Source organism: Telopea speciosissima, chromosome 9, assembly GCF_018873765.1.
Source record: "Telopea speciosissima isolate NSW1024214 ecotype Mountain lineage chromosome 9, Tspe_v1, whole genome shotgun sequence".
NCBI classification, from domain to species: Eukaryota; Viridiplantae; Streptophyta; class Magnoliopsida; order Proteales; family Proteaceae; genus Telopea; species Telopea speciosissima.
This window is the reverse complement of record NC_057924.1, coordinates 11,685,630-11,703,501: the sequence shown is the minus strand read 5'-3', so window position 1 is coordinate 11,703,501 and position 17,872 is coordinate 11,685,630. Positions and strand designations below refer to the sequence as shown.

The 17,872-nt window shown below is 39.3% G+C and overlaps 1 protein-coding gene across 2 annotated transcripts in view; it reads left to right on the top strand.

Moving 5' to 3' along the window:
- The window catches only part of LOC122638539 (fatty acyl-CoA reductase 3-like), a 35,604-nt gene extending 21,435 nt beyond the window's left edge, over positions 1-14,169 (top strand). Inside the window, exons 9-10 of one of the 2 annotated variants that reach the window (XM_043831376.1) lie at positions 13,605-13,732; positions 13,986-14,169. In XM_043831376.1, coding sequence (XP_043687311.1) covers positions 13,605-13,732; positions 13,986-14,163 — 306 coding nt within the window. In that variant the 3' untranslated portion in view covers positions 14,164-14,169. Of the gene's footprint in view, positions 1-13,032; positions 13,302-13,604; positions 13,733-13,985 lie in introns of those variants that run through there. The other variant, XM_043831377.1, reaches the window with a different exon arrangement.
- The last annotated feature ends 3,703 nt before the right edge of the window (positions 14,170-17,872 follow it).

The window sequence follows — 17,872 nt, the reverse complement described above, 5'->3', positions numbered from 1 at the left end:
GAACAAACAGTTGATTTTAGTCCTGAGACGCATGAAATATGCCTCTTCAACCCAACAACCCTTCAACAATTAAAACAAAAATATAATTATCTGCATATTGGTTTAATCCAAGTTGCAGTAAAACCCCTCCATAGAGAAGGACTAAACACATCCATCCTCCTGGCATTAAGAGATGCCAGGTTTCTGAACTTTGATGACTCTCTCATAGGAGCCATTGAAACCAGCATGTGCTACGGACCAGTCCACTTTAATTGCTATCCAGATATTAATTTACCCTTAAAAGATGCTAACATACTAGACTCCCTAAAGATTAACTTCAAATCCCATGGCTACAATATGAAGCCTGGATCAATCCCCATAGCAGTAGTCCATAGGATCCAGTATAAGGCCATGAAAAAAAATCTCAGGACCTAGAGCCCTCCAAAAATCTGAAAAAGGATACACCAAGTTCGTAGAAACAGACTTTGCTCATGCCAGGGCAATTTTACCCAGGATGACTAAATGGGATGATATTGCCTTCCCAGATGAATGGAAACTTCAGGTTCAAGTACCCAGGCCACAGATAGAAAACAAAGAAGTAGAATACATAACTCAAACCTGTGATGGCCAGGTATCCATCAGGTTTATTAGAAGCCAGCCTAAGGATAAAGAACTTGCTGAGTCTTCATTCAGAAAACCCCCAGTAAGAAAAATCATTGAACAACCTGCCAGGGCCTCGTACTCGGGCACACCCTCAAATTACTGCCACTCATCCAGGACTAGTAACTTAACAGGACTTAGACAACAGGGAGGCATCCTGAGAGGGATGTATGATGAATTTAAAAGTTTAGAAAATCTAAGTGATGAATCGAACCAGGATGAAACAGTCACAAGGCCAAACTCCCCATCTTTCTCCCAGATGGAGCCTCCAGTTGGAAAGGTAGGAGTAATAATAGCAGAACAAGAGTTCAAAATAGACAAACCAATGTTAAGAAAAGATTTTGATCTTCCAGTAAATAAAGACAAGAAAGAATGGTTTTTTAAAAACACTACTTCAGACCAACAAGCTAAAATCAGAGAACATTGGTATGAACAAATGAACAAACATAGAACCAACATAGTATTCTTCACCTACCTGGACATTTACGCCCAGTACCATGGGTTAGAATACCCATTTGAAAACATAGCCCCAACCCAGAAGATTACAACTCTTTGGATAACAGATAGAGATGAGGAAATTGAATCCATTCATCCTCCCTATAGCGTAATCAAGATAAAAACAGGGGCAACGGAGACCATAGGAGCACCTTGCAGATCAACATCTGGAAACACTGAGAGCGACAAAAAATTAATCAGTCTAGCAAATTATTCAAACCAACACCTCCTAACCATAGGAAGACAACTAAATAGGATAGAGAACATAGTACAAACAAAACCCAGTACTTCCCAAGGAATTTCACCATCTAAGGAACACCCAAGTACTCAGAGGCATAGGCCTCTATTCATACCTCATAACATAAGCCTGAAGTCTGCAAAAGCCTTGAACAGAGCTGATGCATTGAAGGAAATTGAACAGAGGCTCAAAGGCTTAGTAATACCAGAAACACCAAACAAGGAATCCCAAGACTCGGCAGTTGCCCAAGTCGATGTAATAAGATCCCAAGAAACTAAACCAAGTTCCATACATAGAATTGAAGAAGACTATTACCAAAGGTCCAGGCCAAAACCCAGTTTTTTAGATCTACAAATAGAAAACAGGGGAATGTATCCCCAGGCCTCTTATCAAAGTGGTGTAATCTATGAATGGAACATAGACGGCATGTCTGAATATAACATCAAAAATAAGTTACATGAGATGACAATGGTAGCAAATGCCTACCGGATAAAAGAGACTTCTGATCAGGCAGTAGCCGATCTCCTAGTCTCAGGCTTTACAGGCCAATTAAAAGGATGGTGGGACTTCGTCCTAACCCAAGAACAAAGAATAGCAATCCTGTATGCAGTACAGATTGATGACCAAGGAGAAATAATCCAAGACAGAAATGGACCTATTGAGGATGCAGTAAATACACTCATCTTCAACTTAACCAAACATTTCCTAGGAGATCCATCTAAACTCAAAGATAGATCCGCTGAACAATTATCAAACCTAAAATGCAGAAAATTACATGACCTTAAGTGGTACAAAGATATCTTCATGACCAGAGTTATGTCCAGGGAGGATGCAAATCTCCCATTCTGGAAAGAAAAATTCCTAACAGGCCTCCCCAGAATATTTTCAGAAAAAATAAAACAAAAATTAAGAAAAGAGAACAACGGAGAGATTCCCTACGACAATTACACTTATGGGGAATTAAATGGTATCATCCACGAAGAGGCAATGTCCCTTTGTACAGACCTAAGACTAGCCCAACAAATGAAAAAAGAAAACAAATCCTATAAAAAAGAACTAGGAGGGTTTTGTGAACAGTATGGGTTCCCTGCCCCAAAACCCCCTTCGGAGAAGAAACATAAAAGGAAATCCCATAAATTCTCCAAGCATTACAAAGAAAACAAGTATAAAAAATATGAACCAAATAAGTACTATTCAAGACCAAGGTTCAACAAGAAAAAACGGTTCAACCAAACCAAAGCCACAGAAGAACCAAAAAAGGAAGATACCAAAACTACCCCAGAAAAACCCAAAGGATGTTTTAACTGTGGGAAACCAGGCCATATAGCCAAATACTGTAGGATAGCCAAAAGGGTTAGCTTACTTAGCCTGGACCAGAGTACCCAGAAAAAAATATTCGAAATATTCGCTGAGTCTGACTCAGAGGATTTGGACTCGGAAGAAGAGGTCTTCTATGAGGCCATCAACCAAATAAACCAGGATCAAGACTCAAGGTCCAGTAGTAGCAGTGACACAGAACCAGATGCAGTTGCATGCAACTGTATAACCTCGGCCATAAAAGGTGAGTGTTCCTGCACCACCAGTGACGGCTCCGAAACCAAATCCATTGGCATGATAAGACAATCCTTCTTTGATGCCATTGAACAAATAGCAGACGTTCAAATTAGAAAACAGTGCCTCGAAGAAGCCAGACAAGCTTTAGAAGAAAACAAAGAAAGACCTAAGGCTTATGATATAAACCAAGTCTTCAAGAGATTTGAACAAAGGAAGACTGCCAATAATCCAGATAACACTAGGATAACAAATCTGGAAGTTACTACCCAAGATTTAAAGAGAGAAATAAAAGAAGTAAAAGCCGAATTAGTCAAACTAAAAGGAAAGTCAAAACAAGTCCAGGAAGAACCAGAACTAGGACAAGAATCAGGATCCCAAAATTTCATAGCAAGCATATATACTTCTCCCCAAAAATGGCATGTAAAGGTCAAATTAACCATAGGTTCTTCCTATAAGTTTTCTTCAGTAGCCCTCATAGACTCAGGAGCCCAGCTGAACTGTATCCAAGAAGGAATAATTCCAACCCAGTATTACCAAAAAACTGCACAAAGGCTTACCACAGCCAGTGGTGACTACATGAATGTTCAGTACAAATTACCTGAAGTACATATATGCAATCAGGGCATATGCTTCAAACAAGCCTTTATCCTAGTAAAGAATCTAGATGGACAGGTAATTCTAGGACAACCATTCATAGAATTAATTAAACCCTTTAAAGTAACCAACAAAGGCTTAACAACCAAGATAGGCAAACAAAAATTACGTTTGAATTTTTAGAACCTTGACCTAGAACAAATAGGACGGGCAAAAGTGCATCTATAATAAAGGATCCTACCATTAGGAGTATAAAAGCCAAAGAAAAACACCTAAGTCATTTAAAAATGAAATCATGCACATCAAGACTGCAGAACAATTACAAGAACAGCCAATAAAAACCCAGGTTGATAGATTAAGAACCCAGTTCAAGAAAATCTATGTTAAATTCCCGATGCTTTTTGGCACAGGAAGAGGCACATAGTAAAATTACCATACGAAAAGGAATTCTCGAAAAAAACATTCCAACCAAGGCCAGGCCCATTCAAATGAGCCAGGAACTCCAAGAAACCTGCAAAAAAGAAATCCAAGATCTATTAAATAAAAACCTCATTAGAAACAGCAAGTCCCCCTGGAGTTGTGCTGCCTTCTATGTAAACAAAAATGCAGAAATAGAAAGAGGAGCACCAAGATTGGTCATAAATTATAAACCCCTCAATGATGTCCTTCAATGGATTAGATACCCAATCCCTAACAAGAAAGACCTACTCCAAAAAATTCACAAAGCCAAGGTCTTTTCAAAGTTTGACTTAAAATCTGGATATTGGCAAATCCAGGTTCATGAACAAGACAAATACAAAACAGCCTTCACCACACCCTTTGGACATTACGAATGGAATGTAATGCCATTTGGCCTAAAAAATGCCCCAAGCGAATTCCAAAACATAATGAATGATATATTCAACCCATACAGTAGTCACACGATTGTTTACATAGATGATGTCTTAATATTTTCAGACACCATAGACCAGCACTTTAAGCACCTTAGAAGCTTCTACCAAGTAGTCAAGACCAATGGGCTAGTACTATCAAAAAAGAAGATGGACCTATTCCAAACCAAGATTAGATTCTTAGGCCATTACATACATCGGGGAACCATCATTCCCATAGAAAGAACAATGGTCTTTGCGAGAAAAGTTTCTGATGAAATCCTTGAAAAGAAGCGATTGCAGAGATTTCTAGGAAGCCTAAATTATGTTAGAGACTTCCTCCCAGGAATTAGCAAAACCTGCGAACCTCTGTACCAAAGACTCAGAAAGAAACAACCAGCCTGGTCTGAGACCCATACCAAGGCCGTTCAAGATATCAAGAAACTGGTCAAAGAAATCCCCTGTTTAGTTCTGGCAAACCCGGACCTCCCAAAAATTGTTGAGACTGATGCCTCCGACCTAGGATATGGAGGAATCCTCAAACAAGTTGACCAAGAAAGAAAAACCCTGGTTCGTTCACTGGACTATGGAACCAAGCCCGGAAAATTACAAGTACCATTAAAAGGAAATTTTATCAATTGTCTTATGCATTCAAAAATTTCGAGTGATTTACTAAACAAAAGATTTTTAGTAAGAGTTGATTGCAGTGCGACCAAACAAGTTCTAAAAATGATGTTCAAAATATTGCATCAAAACAGATTTTTGCAAGATGGCAAGCACTCCTATCGAGCTTTGATTTTGAAATAGAACACATAAAAGGAGAAATGAATTCCATCCCTAATTTTCTCACAAGGGAATTTTTGCAGGGACCCAGAGTCATTTCAGTAATCATGGCTCCTAAGGAGCCTCCCCAGTCAAAAACAAAATCCAAGAGCTCTTATGCAAAACCAGCCCCATCAAAACAATTGACCTTGACCTCTTCCAGTATCCCATACAACCAAGTAGTAGCCACAAGCTCCACTCAAATAGTCCCGGCCACAAGAACCACCTCAATAGTATCTAGGCCCAGTACAACATCAGTTTCCAAACCAAGTTTTACCCCCAAAAGCCAGTACATCCAAAAACAGTACTACGAGGTCCTGGTATCCCTTGATGAACAACTTACCAAAGGCTGCCAGACCCCTAATGACATTGCCAGGAGAGTATTTTTTAAGGATTGGCAATACTATACATCAAGCAATGCAAAGTCCCAAGAATTCTATGAGTTCATCCTCATAGATACTGATTCCGTCAGGATCAAACAGAACTTTGATAAAACAGATCCTAATCTTGTGACCCACACATCAGTTACTATCCTCCAGATCCTCAGCACTGCTGATTGGGGTGTGCACCCTTTACAACATAAAAAGTTCTCACAAAACTACCAGCCACAAGAGTACCACTTCTTTGATTACATCGATGCATGGCACCATGCATTCTTGTACCAGAATCAGCAGAATAAGCACTCGTGGTTTTTTTGTTTCGATTATAAGTTCTCCAGTTCTATCCCAGTCTGGTTCCCCAAATGGTGGACCACCTACGGTCCAATCCTTGACATCCTGCCAGATCCCATTTTTGAAGCCTATCATGTATTTTGCCAACACACTGAACAGATCCCTGAGCAACCAGATTTGTTAAGGTTTTTTATCCACTGCAAGCTGGCATGGATAATGTATTGGGAATATGAGACCACCAGACAAGAAACCGATGAATGGTCCATTGAATCCCTCATCCGAGGATTCAGAGTAAAATGGTGGGATAAATGTGATCTCACAAAATGCTCCAAGGAAACGCTCATCAAGGCCCTTAGCAAGTCCAAGGACAAAGCCAAAATTACAGGCCCAACTAAGGCCCAGATAACAGGCCCAGCAAAATCCAAGTCCAGCAACAGCAAGAAGCTCCAGCTTGAAGCCCAGCAAGCAGAAATCGCAGCCCAGCTGGCTGCAATAGAATCTGAAGAAGAAGAAGAAGCCCATTCAGAAGGGGCCCATTCTAGTGTAGGATCCATTGGGCCACATCTCCACCAAGGAGAATACGCCCAAGATCCCAACAGTGAGCCCGAAGAAGTAACACAACAGTTCTCCACTTCATCAGCCAAGTCCACAAGAAGAAACTTGGGCCGCCCGCAGAGGCCTAAGAAATAATCCAGCCTTTCACACCCTGGATTCCGGGTATATGGATCCTAGCCAATGGGCATTCCGGGCAACCCGAAAGGGAAAAGGATGCCTACGTTAGTGTGACGTAAGGAAAACTCCTCTCACACTATTGCCACAACTCGGCAATTAAAAATTTGAGTTTTAGCAGTGCGGACACAATGTGGAAAACAGTCTGTCCCCCAGACATGGAATGCCACGTGTCCCCACTACCAGTCCGGAAGAATCTTTCTAGAAGACCCTTTTTCAAGATGCCTTTCACAAGGCAAACAGTAAAGCCTGTCGGCACTCCCGTCCAAGATGGGACCCTCCACCCGACATCTCTCAATCAACTTTCGGCCACAGTCTCTCAATCAAACTTTCGGCCACAGTAAAAGAGATTCCCTTCATCTTTCAAGAAAGAAGACCTTAGAAGCGTGATTCACGGGAGCATCTCGTGATTCGCAAAGCCCTGCTCAAGTCTCAAAAGTCTACTTAAGGCCAGATTTCGCAGGAGAAAGCAGGAGTTTTTGGAAGAGAACTCAGCTCTATTCTCTCCAAGCCTTCATCAAGCATTTTTAGTTTTTCATTTTTATTTTTCAAGTTGTAAAACTTCGAACATCGAAGCACAAGACCTCAAGCCCCAATCTTGTAACCAGACCTGTATCAAGCTTTCGTCCCGATCAAGGCTTGCCTCCTGCAAGTAGTTACTATTAGCCATCTTCCCAAACCGATAAGTTACTTCCAAGACTTGAATGATATCAAGAGTGTAATTCGGATCTCCTATAAAAGAACAAGTATATGAAATAAATTCTTCAAAGTTTTCCACCTCATTTTCTTAAAGTTTCAAATTTTTGGCGGCCGGCCTGTTAAATCTGACTACTGCAAACGGTAGACCGCCGAGGTTACCCCTCCGAGTGCCACGACCGGTTCAAATTATGGACTGCAGCACCTGCTAAGCACACACACTATATTATTTCCGCTGACCTCTTTCAAGTGTTCTGTATTATATCTCTGGACATAGTTACACACACTGAGCACTAGTAGTAAGATCCTTCAGTTTTCACTGGTTTCACTGGTATCAGTGAAAACTGAAGGATCTTACTACTAGTGCTCAGTGTGTGTAACTATGTCCAGAGATATAATACAGAACACTTGAAAGAGGTCAGCGGAAATAATATAGTGTGTGTGCTTAGCAGGTGCTGCAGTCCATAATTTGAACCGGTCGTGGCACTCTGAGGGGTAACCTCGGCGGTCTACCGTTTTGCGTAGCCTTTGTCAGATTTGAAGATGTCAGCCGCCAAAAATTTGAAACTTTAAGAAAATGAGGTGGAAAACTTTGAAGAATTTATTTCATATACTTGTTCTTTTATAGGAGATCTGAATTACACTCTTGATATCATTCAAGTCTTGGAAGTAACTTACTGGTTTGGGAAGATGGCTAATAGTAACTACTTGCAGGAGGCAAGCCTTGATCGGGGACGAAAGCTTGATACAGGTCTGGTTACAAGATTGGGGCTTGAGGTCTTGTGCTTCGATGTTCGAAGTTTTACAACTTGAAAAATAAAAATGAAAAACTAAAAATGCTTGATGAAGGCTTGGAGAGAATAGAGCTGAGTTCTCTTCCAAAAACTCCTGCTTTCTCCTGCGAAATCTGGCCTTAAGTAGACTTTTGAGACTTGAGCAGGGCTTTGCGAATCACGAGATGCTCCCGTGAATCACGCTTCTAAGGTCTTCTTTCTTGAAAGATGAAGGGAATCTCTTTTACTGTGGCCGAAAGTTTGATTGAGAGACTGTGGCCGAAAGTTGATTGAGAGATGTCGGGTGGAGGGTCCCATCTTGGACGGGAGTGCCGACAGGCTTTACTGTTTGCCTTGTGAAAGGCATCTTGAAAAAGGGTCTTCTAGAAAGATTCTTCCTGGATCGTAGTGGGGACACGTGGCATTCCATGTCCGGGGACAGATCGCTTTTCCACATTGTGTCCGCACCGCTAAAACTCAAATTTTTAATTGCCGAGTTGTGGCAATAGTGTGAGAGGAGTTTTCCTTACGTCACACTAACGTAGGCATCCTTTTCCCTTTCGGTGCCCGAATGCCCATTGGCTAGGATCCATATACCCGAATCCAGGTGTGAAAGGTCGATTATTTCTTGGGCCTCTCGCGCGGCCCAAGTTTCTTCTTGTGGACTTGGCCGATGAAGTGGAGAACTGTTGTGTTACTTCTTCGGCTCACTGTTGGGATCTTGGGCGTATTCTCCTTGGTGGAGATGTGGCCCAATGGATCCTACACTAGAATGGGCCCCTTCAATGGGCTTCTTCTTCTTCTTCGATTCTATTGCAGCCACCGGGGCGCGATTTCTGCTGCGGGCTTCGCCGGAGCTTCTTGCGTTGCTGGACTTGGATTTTGTGGCCTCGTTATCTGGGCCTTAGTTGGGCCTGTAATTTTGGCTTTGTCCTTGGACTTGCTAAGGGCCTTGATGAGCGTTTCCTTGGAGCATTTTGTGAGATCACATTTATCCCACCATTTTACTCAATCCTGGATGAGGGATTCAATGGACCATTCATCGGTTTCTTGTCCGGTGGTCTCATATTCCCAATACATTATCCATGCCACTTGCAAAGGATAAAAACCTTAACAAATCGGGTTGCTCGTGATCCGCTCAAGGTGTTGGCAAAATACATGATAGGCTTCAAAAATGGGATCTGGCAGATGTCAAGGATTGGACCGTAGGTGGTCCACCATTTGGGGAACCAGATCGGATAGAACTCGAGAACTTATAATCGAAACAAAAAACCACGAGTGCTTATTCTCACGATTCTGTACAAGAATGCATGGTGCCATGCATCGATGTAATCAAAGAAGTGGTACTCTTGTGGCTGGTAGTTTTGTGAGAACTTTTATGTTGTAAAGGGTGCACACCCCAATCAGCAGATCTGAGATCCGGAGGATAGTAATCGATGTGTGGGTCACAAGATTAGGATCTGCTTTATCAAAGTTCGCTTGATCCTGACGAATCAGTATCTATGAGGATGAACTCATAGAATTCTTGGGACTTTGCATTGCTTGATGTATAGTATTGCCAATCCTTAAAAAATACTCTCCTGGCAATGTCATTAGGGGTCTGGCAGCCTTTGGTAAGTTGTTCATCAAGGGATACCAGGACCTCGTAGTACTGTTTTTGGATGTACTGGCTTTTGGGGGTAAAACTTGGTTTGGAAACTGATGTTGTACTGGGCCTAGATACTATTGAGGTGGTTCTTGTGGCCGGGACTATTTGAGTGGAGCTTGTGGCTACTACTTGGTTGTATGGGATACTGGAAGAGGTCAAGGTCAATTGTTTTGATGGGGCTGGTTTTGCATAAGAGCTCTTGGATTTTGTTTTTGACTGGGGAGGCTCCTTAGGAGCCATGATTACTGAAATGACTCTGGGTCCCTGCAAAAATTCCCTTGTGAGAAAATCAGGGATGGAATTCATTTCTCCTTTTATGTGTTCTATTTCAAAATCAAAGCTCGATAGGAGTGCTTGCCATCTTGCAAAAATCTGTTTTGATGCAATATTTTGAACATCATTTTTTAGAACTTGTTTGGCTACCGCAATCAACTCTTACTAAAAATCTTTTGTTTAGTAAATCACTCAAATTTTTGAATGCATAAGACAATTGATAAAATTTCCTTTTAATGGTAATGTAATTCTTCCGGGCTTGGTTCCATAGTCCGTATGAATCGAACCAGGGTTTCCTTTCCTTGGTCAACTTGTTTGAGGATTCCTCCATATCCTAGGTCGGAGGCATCAGTCTCAACAATTTTTGGGAGGTCCGGGTTTGCCAGAACTAAACAGGGGATTTCTTTGACCAGTTTCTTGATATCTTGAACGGCCTTGGTATGGGTCTCAGACCAGGCTGGTTGTTTCTTTCTGAGTCTTTGGTACAGAGGTTCGCAGGTTTTGCTAATTCCTGGGAGGAAGTCTCTAACATAATTTAGGCTTCCTAGAAATCTCTGCAACTGCTTCTTTTCAAGGATTTCATCAGGAAACTTTTCTGCAAAGACCATTGTTCTTTCTATGGGAATGATGGTTCCCTGATGTATGTAATGGCCTAAGAATCTAATCTTGGTTTGGAATAGGTCCATCTTCTTTTTTGATAGTACTAGCCCATTGGTCTTGACTACTTGGTAGAAGCTTCTAAGGTGCTTAAAGTGCTGGTCTATGGTGTCTGAAAATATTAAGACATCATCTATGTAAACAATCGTGTGACTACTGTATGGGTTGAATATATCATTCATTATGTTTTGGAATTCGCTTGGGGCATTTTTTAGGCCAAATGGCATTACATTCCATTCGTAATGTCCAAAGGGTGTGGTGAAGGCTGTTTTGTATTTGTCTTGTTCATGAACCTGGATTTGCCAATATCCAGATTTTAAGTCAAACTTTGAAAAGACCTTGGCTCTGTGAATTTTTTGGAGTAGGTCTTTCTTGTTAGGGATTGGGTATCTAATCCATTGAAGGACATCATTGAGGGGTTTATAATTTATGACCAATCTTGGTGCTCCTCTTTCTATTTCTGCATTTTTGTTTACATAGAAGGCAAGACAACCTGTGGGGACTTGCTGTTTCTAATGAGGTTTTTATTTAATAGATCTTGGATTTCTTTTTTGCAGGTTTCTTGGAGTTCCTGGCTCATTTGAATGGGCCTGGCCTTGGTTGGAATGTTTTTTTCTGAGAATTCCTTTTCGTATGGTAATTTTACTATGTGCCTCTTCCTGTGCCAAAAAGCATCAGGGAATTCAGAACATAGATTTTCTTCGAACTGGGTTCTTAATCTATCAACCTGGGTTTTTATTGGCTGTTCTTGTAATTGTTCTGCAGTCTTGATGTGCATGATTTCATTTTTTAAATGACTTAGGTGTTTTTCTTTGGCTTTTATACTCCTAATGGTAGGATCCTTTATTATAGATGCAGCTTTTGCCCGTCCTATTTGTTCTAGGTCTGAAGGTTCTAAAAATTCAAACGTAATTTTTTGTTTGCCTATCTTGGTTGTTAAGCCTTTGTTGGTTACTTTAAAGGGTTTAATTAATTCTATGAATGGTTGTCCTAGAATTACCTGTCCATCTAGATTCTTTACTAGGATAAAGGCTTGTTTGAAGCATATGCCCTGATTGCATATATGTACTTCAGGTAATTTGTACTGAACATTCATGTAGTCACCACTGGCTGTGGTAAGCCTTTGTGCAGTTTTTTGGTAATACTGGGTTGGAATTATTCCTTCTTGGATACAGTTCAGCTGGGCTCCTGAGTCTATGAGGGCTACTGAAGAAAACTTATAGGAAGAACCTATGGTTAATTTGACCTTTACATGCCATTTTTGGGGAGAAGTATATATGCTTGCTATGAAATTTTGGGATCCTGATTCTTGTCCTAGTTCTGGTTCTTCCTGGACTTGTTTTGACTTTCCTTTTAGTTTGACTAACTATATATATATATATATATATATATATATATATATATATATATACATACGTTGTTGCTTTTGTAACTATGTATATGAATATGTGGAGGGATATTTTAGACATTCTTCCTATAAGGAGGAATAATAATGAGGGCGGGCCTCAGCACAACCGTAAGGTTGCTCTATGACCACCTATTGGTCACAAGTTTGAAACAATCTGTGTGCGAAGTAGGGATAAGATACCAATGCGGATTGGTTCATATCAACAAGTTTACCCTTGGTTTTCTTTAAAAAAAAAGGATTTTTTTGACTTTTTTACCCCTGACTTGTACCATTTCACCGATAAGGTATTATCACAGTATCGGGATCGTGACTAGCAATACCGATATGGATCTGTAACAACGTCGGGTTGGGCCGACCTTTACGGAACCCTAACCCAACCCTAAGTCCCCTTAGCTGGGCCCAGGCCCGACCCGACACTGACTCAGGGCTAGAAAAATCCAACCCTGACCCACCCTCAGAGTCGGGCTGGGCTGACCCTGATTGGCCCTGATCATGGGGAGGGGGAAGGAAATGCATGGGCTGGAATGGATCTTGGAGAAAATTATCAATTTTACGTGAAATAAAATTGTAATAAAATGTTTTATATCACTTATTGTCTTCATATACAATATATGATATAACAAAATGTGGGTGACGTTTATAGGCTTCGCTTGAGGCTTCAATCATGTCCCGACCCGACCCTGACTCAGAGCCAGAAATTTCTAGCCCTGACCTGCCCTCAGGGTCAAATATCTCAGCCCAAGCCCTGTTCGAGCTCAGGGCGGATTTGGGCCGACAGGGCCAAAGTTGCACCCTTACCTCAAATCATGATTATGACTTTCTCCAGTCCCTATAGTGGTGGGAGCCTTGTGCAGAGGCTATGCCCTTTTTTTTTCTTTCTTATTCATCGGTGTTTCCTTTTGCCATGGATATAGAAAAGTTTATTCAGTTTTTAATATCATCAAATTTTAAATAATGATAAAACAGATCCCAGGAGACATGGTTGTGAATGCGATGATTGTGGCTATGGCAGCTCATGCAAATCAATGTGGTGAGTTTATCTACCAAGTTGGGTCATCGCTTAGAGAGCCAGCAAAATTCGCCTTACTTCAGGATTATTGCTATCAGTACTTCTCTAAGCATCCATGGATTGATTAAAGATGGAAAGCCTATCAAGATTGGCAAAGGTTCAATATTTAACACCATAGACAGCTTCCACAAATACATGGCTATCCGTTATATATTACCATTGAAGGTTAGTTACTTGGTTTTTTGGGCATTGATGCAATATGGATGGTTATCAGTTAGATGGCTCGATCATCAACCTTTTTTTTTTCATGGTTTGATAATTAATTATAGGGGAAAAAAATCCTTACTTGGTGGTGTTTCCTATGCCCTCTCAGAGGCACCATGAAATGACGTCTCTACCCCCTGGGTAGATACTTAAGCGTACTCCCCCATTGGTCCAAACACTTATATAGAGACCATGCGACCAAGTAGAGATATTTTAGCTTTAATTATATTCATTTTAATATCTTTACTTCTATTTTATCTTCAAGGCTTTACAACTGCTGAACATGGCAACTTGCCAATATCTCCAAAGCATATATAACAATCTTTCTCGGAAGATAGACTTTGTAATGCGGCTAGTGGAGCTTTATGAGCCTTACTTGTTCTTCAAAGGAGTGTATGTTTTCTCTCTCTGGTTGCCAAAATAAACGTATCCTTAGATCTTGCATAGAAATTAAAGGGGAAATTCTCTTGATCTACGAGATAAAAAAAATTAATTACAAAACGAATAGTTTTGACTTTATTTTACATTTACTTTGTTTTATAACCTACTTATTTTGTAATTAATTTTCTTATAAGATAGTTCTAAAAAATTACTCCAAATAGTATAATAAATTTACCTAAACAATGACCACATTTCTCATATGCAGCTTTGATGACTTGAACTTGGAAAAGTTGCGAATCGCAATGGAGGATGCGGCGGAGAAAAATATGTTTTGTATTGATCCAAAGTGTGTTGACTGGGAAGACTACTTCTTGAACATTCATCTCCCTGGGCTCATAAGATACGTTTTTCAAATGACAACTCCAGAGATTGGGAAGCTATAGATCGATTTCTTGGTTAAATAATAATCTGTTTAGTATTAATTTTATTTAAAATATTAATAATAAAAATTATTAGTTGCATTCAAGGCAACACTAGATATAGTTGCTACCTTAGGGAGGACTTTGTTTGCAAACATAAATATGAAACTCTCTTGTATTGGCTTGATGAAGAATAAATGACATAAAAGGATATCTGTTATAAATGTCAAAAATTGGAATTTTCTTTGATGGAAAAGGAAAAATATTAAAAATATCTACATTGTTTCCAGCTATAACAAAATTTAGTCGGGCATCGATCTCATAGCATTAAGAGTTAGATGTTGAACAATAAGAAATGTCAAAAATTGGAATTTGTCTCATACTGTTAGAGCACGTTTGGTAACACTTCGGTTCCAAAAACATTGTTTTATACCTTTATCATTTTTTTTCGTTTCTATTCTAAAAACACGTTTTTGGCCTCTAAAATGGTGTTTGGTAAACCTGTTCCAAAAACGTTTTCAGAACAGGAAAACATATGTTGAGTCGTTTGTTAAAACTTGTTCTGGAATAGTTGTTAATATTGTGATCAATATTCACAGAAAAACCATTACCATCATAATTAACTCAAATAATTTTGTAAATGCCATTAGCATCCTAGACACCATAATAAGAATTACAAAAATATGAAAATTTGATTACATCTAATAAGATTAACATCCATTTGAAGCCAACTGTAACTGAGACATGCACATGTTCCAGTTGAATAAAAAGGATCTTAGTGGATTCGAACCACCATCCCTTGGAACATGCTTGAGACATGCTCATGTTCTAAGTGCTCTACCAATTTGTGTTAAAGTCCGATCAAGCAGAGTTTGGAATTACAAGAACTCTTTTTTTCTCTTACTGGTTTTCTTATTTAATACAAGTTCTACTAAAACCTTAAACCAAACCTTTAAATCACTTGTCGAGCACTTTAAAGACCAAGATTGCATTAGTTCTCCAAACCTTTTAGCCTACACAACTCCACAAAAAATCCAACCAGCTTTACTTAAACTACAAGCATCCTATAAGGAAACAATAATATAGAGGAGATTTGAGTGCAATGGTGAGGCAAGATTGTGGTGATCACACCAAATAGTTGAGGAAACCACCCCCCTTCCCCCCAAACACAGTGATAAGAAGGGCTATGTATTTAAATTGAAACCTTCAAGATCAATCACAAAAGATATCTTATTGCAAGTGAAAAGCAAACACAATCCCCATTAAATTGGAAGATTTGACAGAAGGGCTATGTATTAAATATCATCTGTTATCTACCTCAGTTGTAATGATCACCAGGTTTGTCATGAAGCAGAAAAGTTCAGTATTCCGTATGTATTTATTTTACAAAATTTTCAAGATTCCCTTGTAGATGGATGCCATACAAATACATGTCATTAACTACTGCCATTCTTGGCTAACAAAAAATGGCAGCAGAAGAAAATGATTCGATTCCCCTCTGAACAAATTCAAGTTTCAGATTTGTACTATCTCGAATGGGTCTGGTTCACCAAGGAAAGAGGAAAATGAAAATCTATCAAATCCCTTTGAATGTACAATTGAAGCAAATGATTGAAACATTATAAACAGAGTGTTCACCAGTAAGCCCATCCTTGCTATTTTTCATAAGGCCAACAGAGTGTAGGTCTCGGACAGCTCCACAGAGACCAAGTTTGCAGTAGAAATAAATATAATCAAAGAGAAGAAGAAGGAAGAGAGAAGAGGGAAGAATAAGGGATATAAACCCGAATTTTTATCACCTGCGGTTTCCTTGCTCGATACGGTTCCTTAGTGCCTCTAATAAAGAGGATGGACCCCACCCGAGCAGTGTGTTCGATCAGGAGGTGTAATGATCATTTCAACCCCCCTCTATGAGAGGAACCGCACAACCGCACCAGTCAACGAACCTCAATGGATAAAATAGCAACTTTTACTGCATAATTAAGGTCTATTTGATGAGCACAGACCTAAATCGCAAGGAAAAAACAGAAGAAGCAGAGGAAGAAGAAGACGAAGATAAGGAAGCATGAGTAAACCGAGAGGGCTTTTACCTGTGGAGCTTCAATCGGCCTATGAGAGGTAAGAAGATGTGAAATGGAGCTTGGATTGATATTGGAGATGAGGTCTATGGACTTTATCGTTGGGGAAGACGAACAATGTCTTGGATTTTTGGGTTTTTTGCAAAATCAAAATACAAAATTTTTAGAACTTTGAAGATGATGAAGCAAGTCAGACCTAAATCGCAAGAAAAAAGAAGTAAAAAGAAGAAAAATAGCAGAGGAAGAAGAAGACGACATAGGGCTTACCTGAGTCGCCGACGGTATAGAAGAAGCATAGGAAGCAGAAGTAGCATTTCTGGAGGTTCGATCTACCTAGGTGATGGCTTCGTTGGGTTTCAGTAGAGAAGACAGAGGAGAGCTCGAAATTATCGGGCACAAGTTTTTGAAAATGCCTCTTTTTGTTTCAATGAAAACGAAGGTTTTTGATATTTCTCAAAAAATTGTTTTGGTTGGTTTTTTTTACCGGTTTGCTTTTATAAAACGACAAAATCAGACCAGATTCCATTTTTTGTACCAATATCACAGAAAAACACCAGAATCATTCTTTAGAAGTGTTACCAAATGAGATTTTTTTATTGGCACCATATAAGGTGTCAAATTCCTCACCCCAATTCAACAAAAAAAAATTCTTACCATAAAAGTAAAACATATAAAGTGTCAAATAATTTGTAATCTTATTTTTTTACTTTTTTAGTATAACATGTTTTGTTTTTTTTTTTCAATGAGAGTAAATTTTATATCATTTTACATATGTACTCAAAAATGTGCAAGAATGACATATAATGACAATGGTAAGTCATTTTTAAATTATTTTGAAAATCTTTTTTTTTTTTTTTGGACTTGTTGGTTTTCATGCACGGTCGTATATAAGAGAAATCTTTTACATTGATTTTTTGTAACCGTTAAATTAAAGTGTTTTAATCTGAACAGTCCAAGGATAAAGTAATGGGAGATACTTCTCCTATACGGTTGCCTTTTCAGTTACTTTTTTAAATACGTATAAAAGATTTTTGTATATATCAATATGATTAAAAAAAACGATGATTAAAAAAAATCGAAACAACTTCCTTTTGTTTCGTTCTGTGCAACTTCCTTTTTAAAATATGTTCTCTTAAGAGGCTATGCTGGCTTTAAGAGATGCGAAAGGAAACCTTCCAAAAACCCAAGTCAAACGACAACCAGGAGCCCAGACCAAATTTTTTCCTCAAAATTGCGTTTTGGTGGCAATTCCACAGCAAAAACGATTGTAACTTGCAGATCTCAGGCTCAATTATAAGGTCTAAAAAACACAACAAATGAGGGTGGGAGGGGTCTCTTCTTTAGATCTATGTCCACATTGAGTGCAGATGTAAGGATTCAGATGGGATGGAAACTTTCCCTAACAAGGGGCGGTTGTTTGGATAAAAATCCTCTACAGTGCACTGCCTAGGATTTTTATACTGTTTTTGCTATTGGGTTGGGAGAGAATTTGAAATCAAAACAAAAGAATATGTGGTGAGGTCAAACTGAGTTTGAAATGAGACACTCAAAAGACAAACAGTAACAACGATCTCCCTTCCCGTAAAAATGAGTAAATTCTTGTAAAAAATAAAGATACAATTTTTTTTTCTTAAATACAACGGGAGAGATTATTG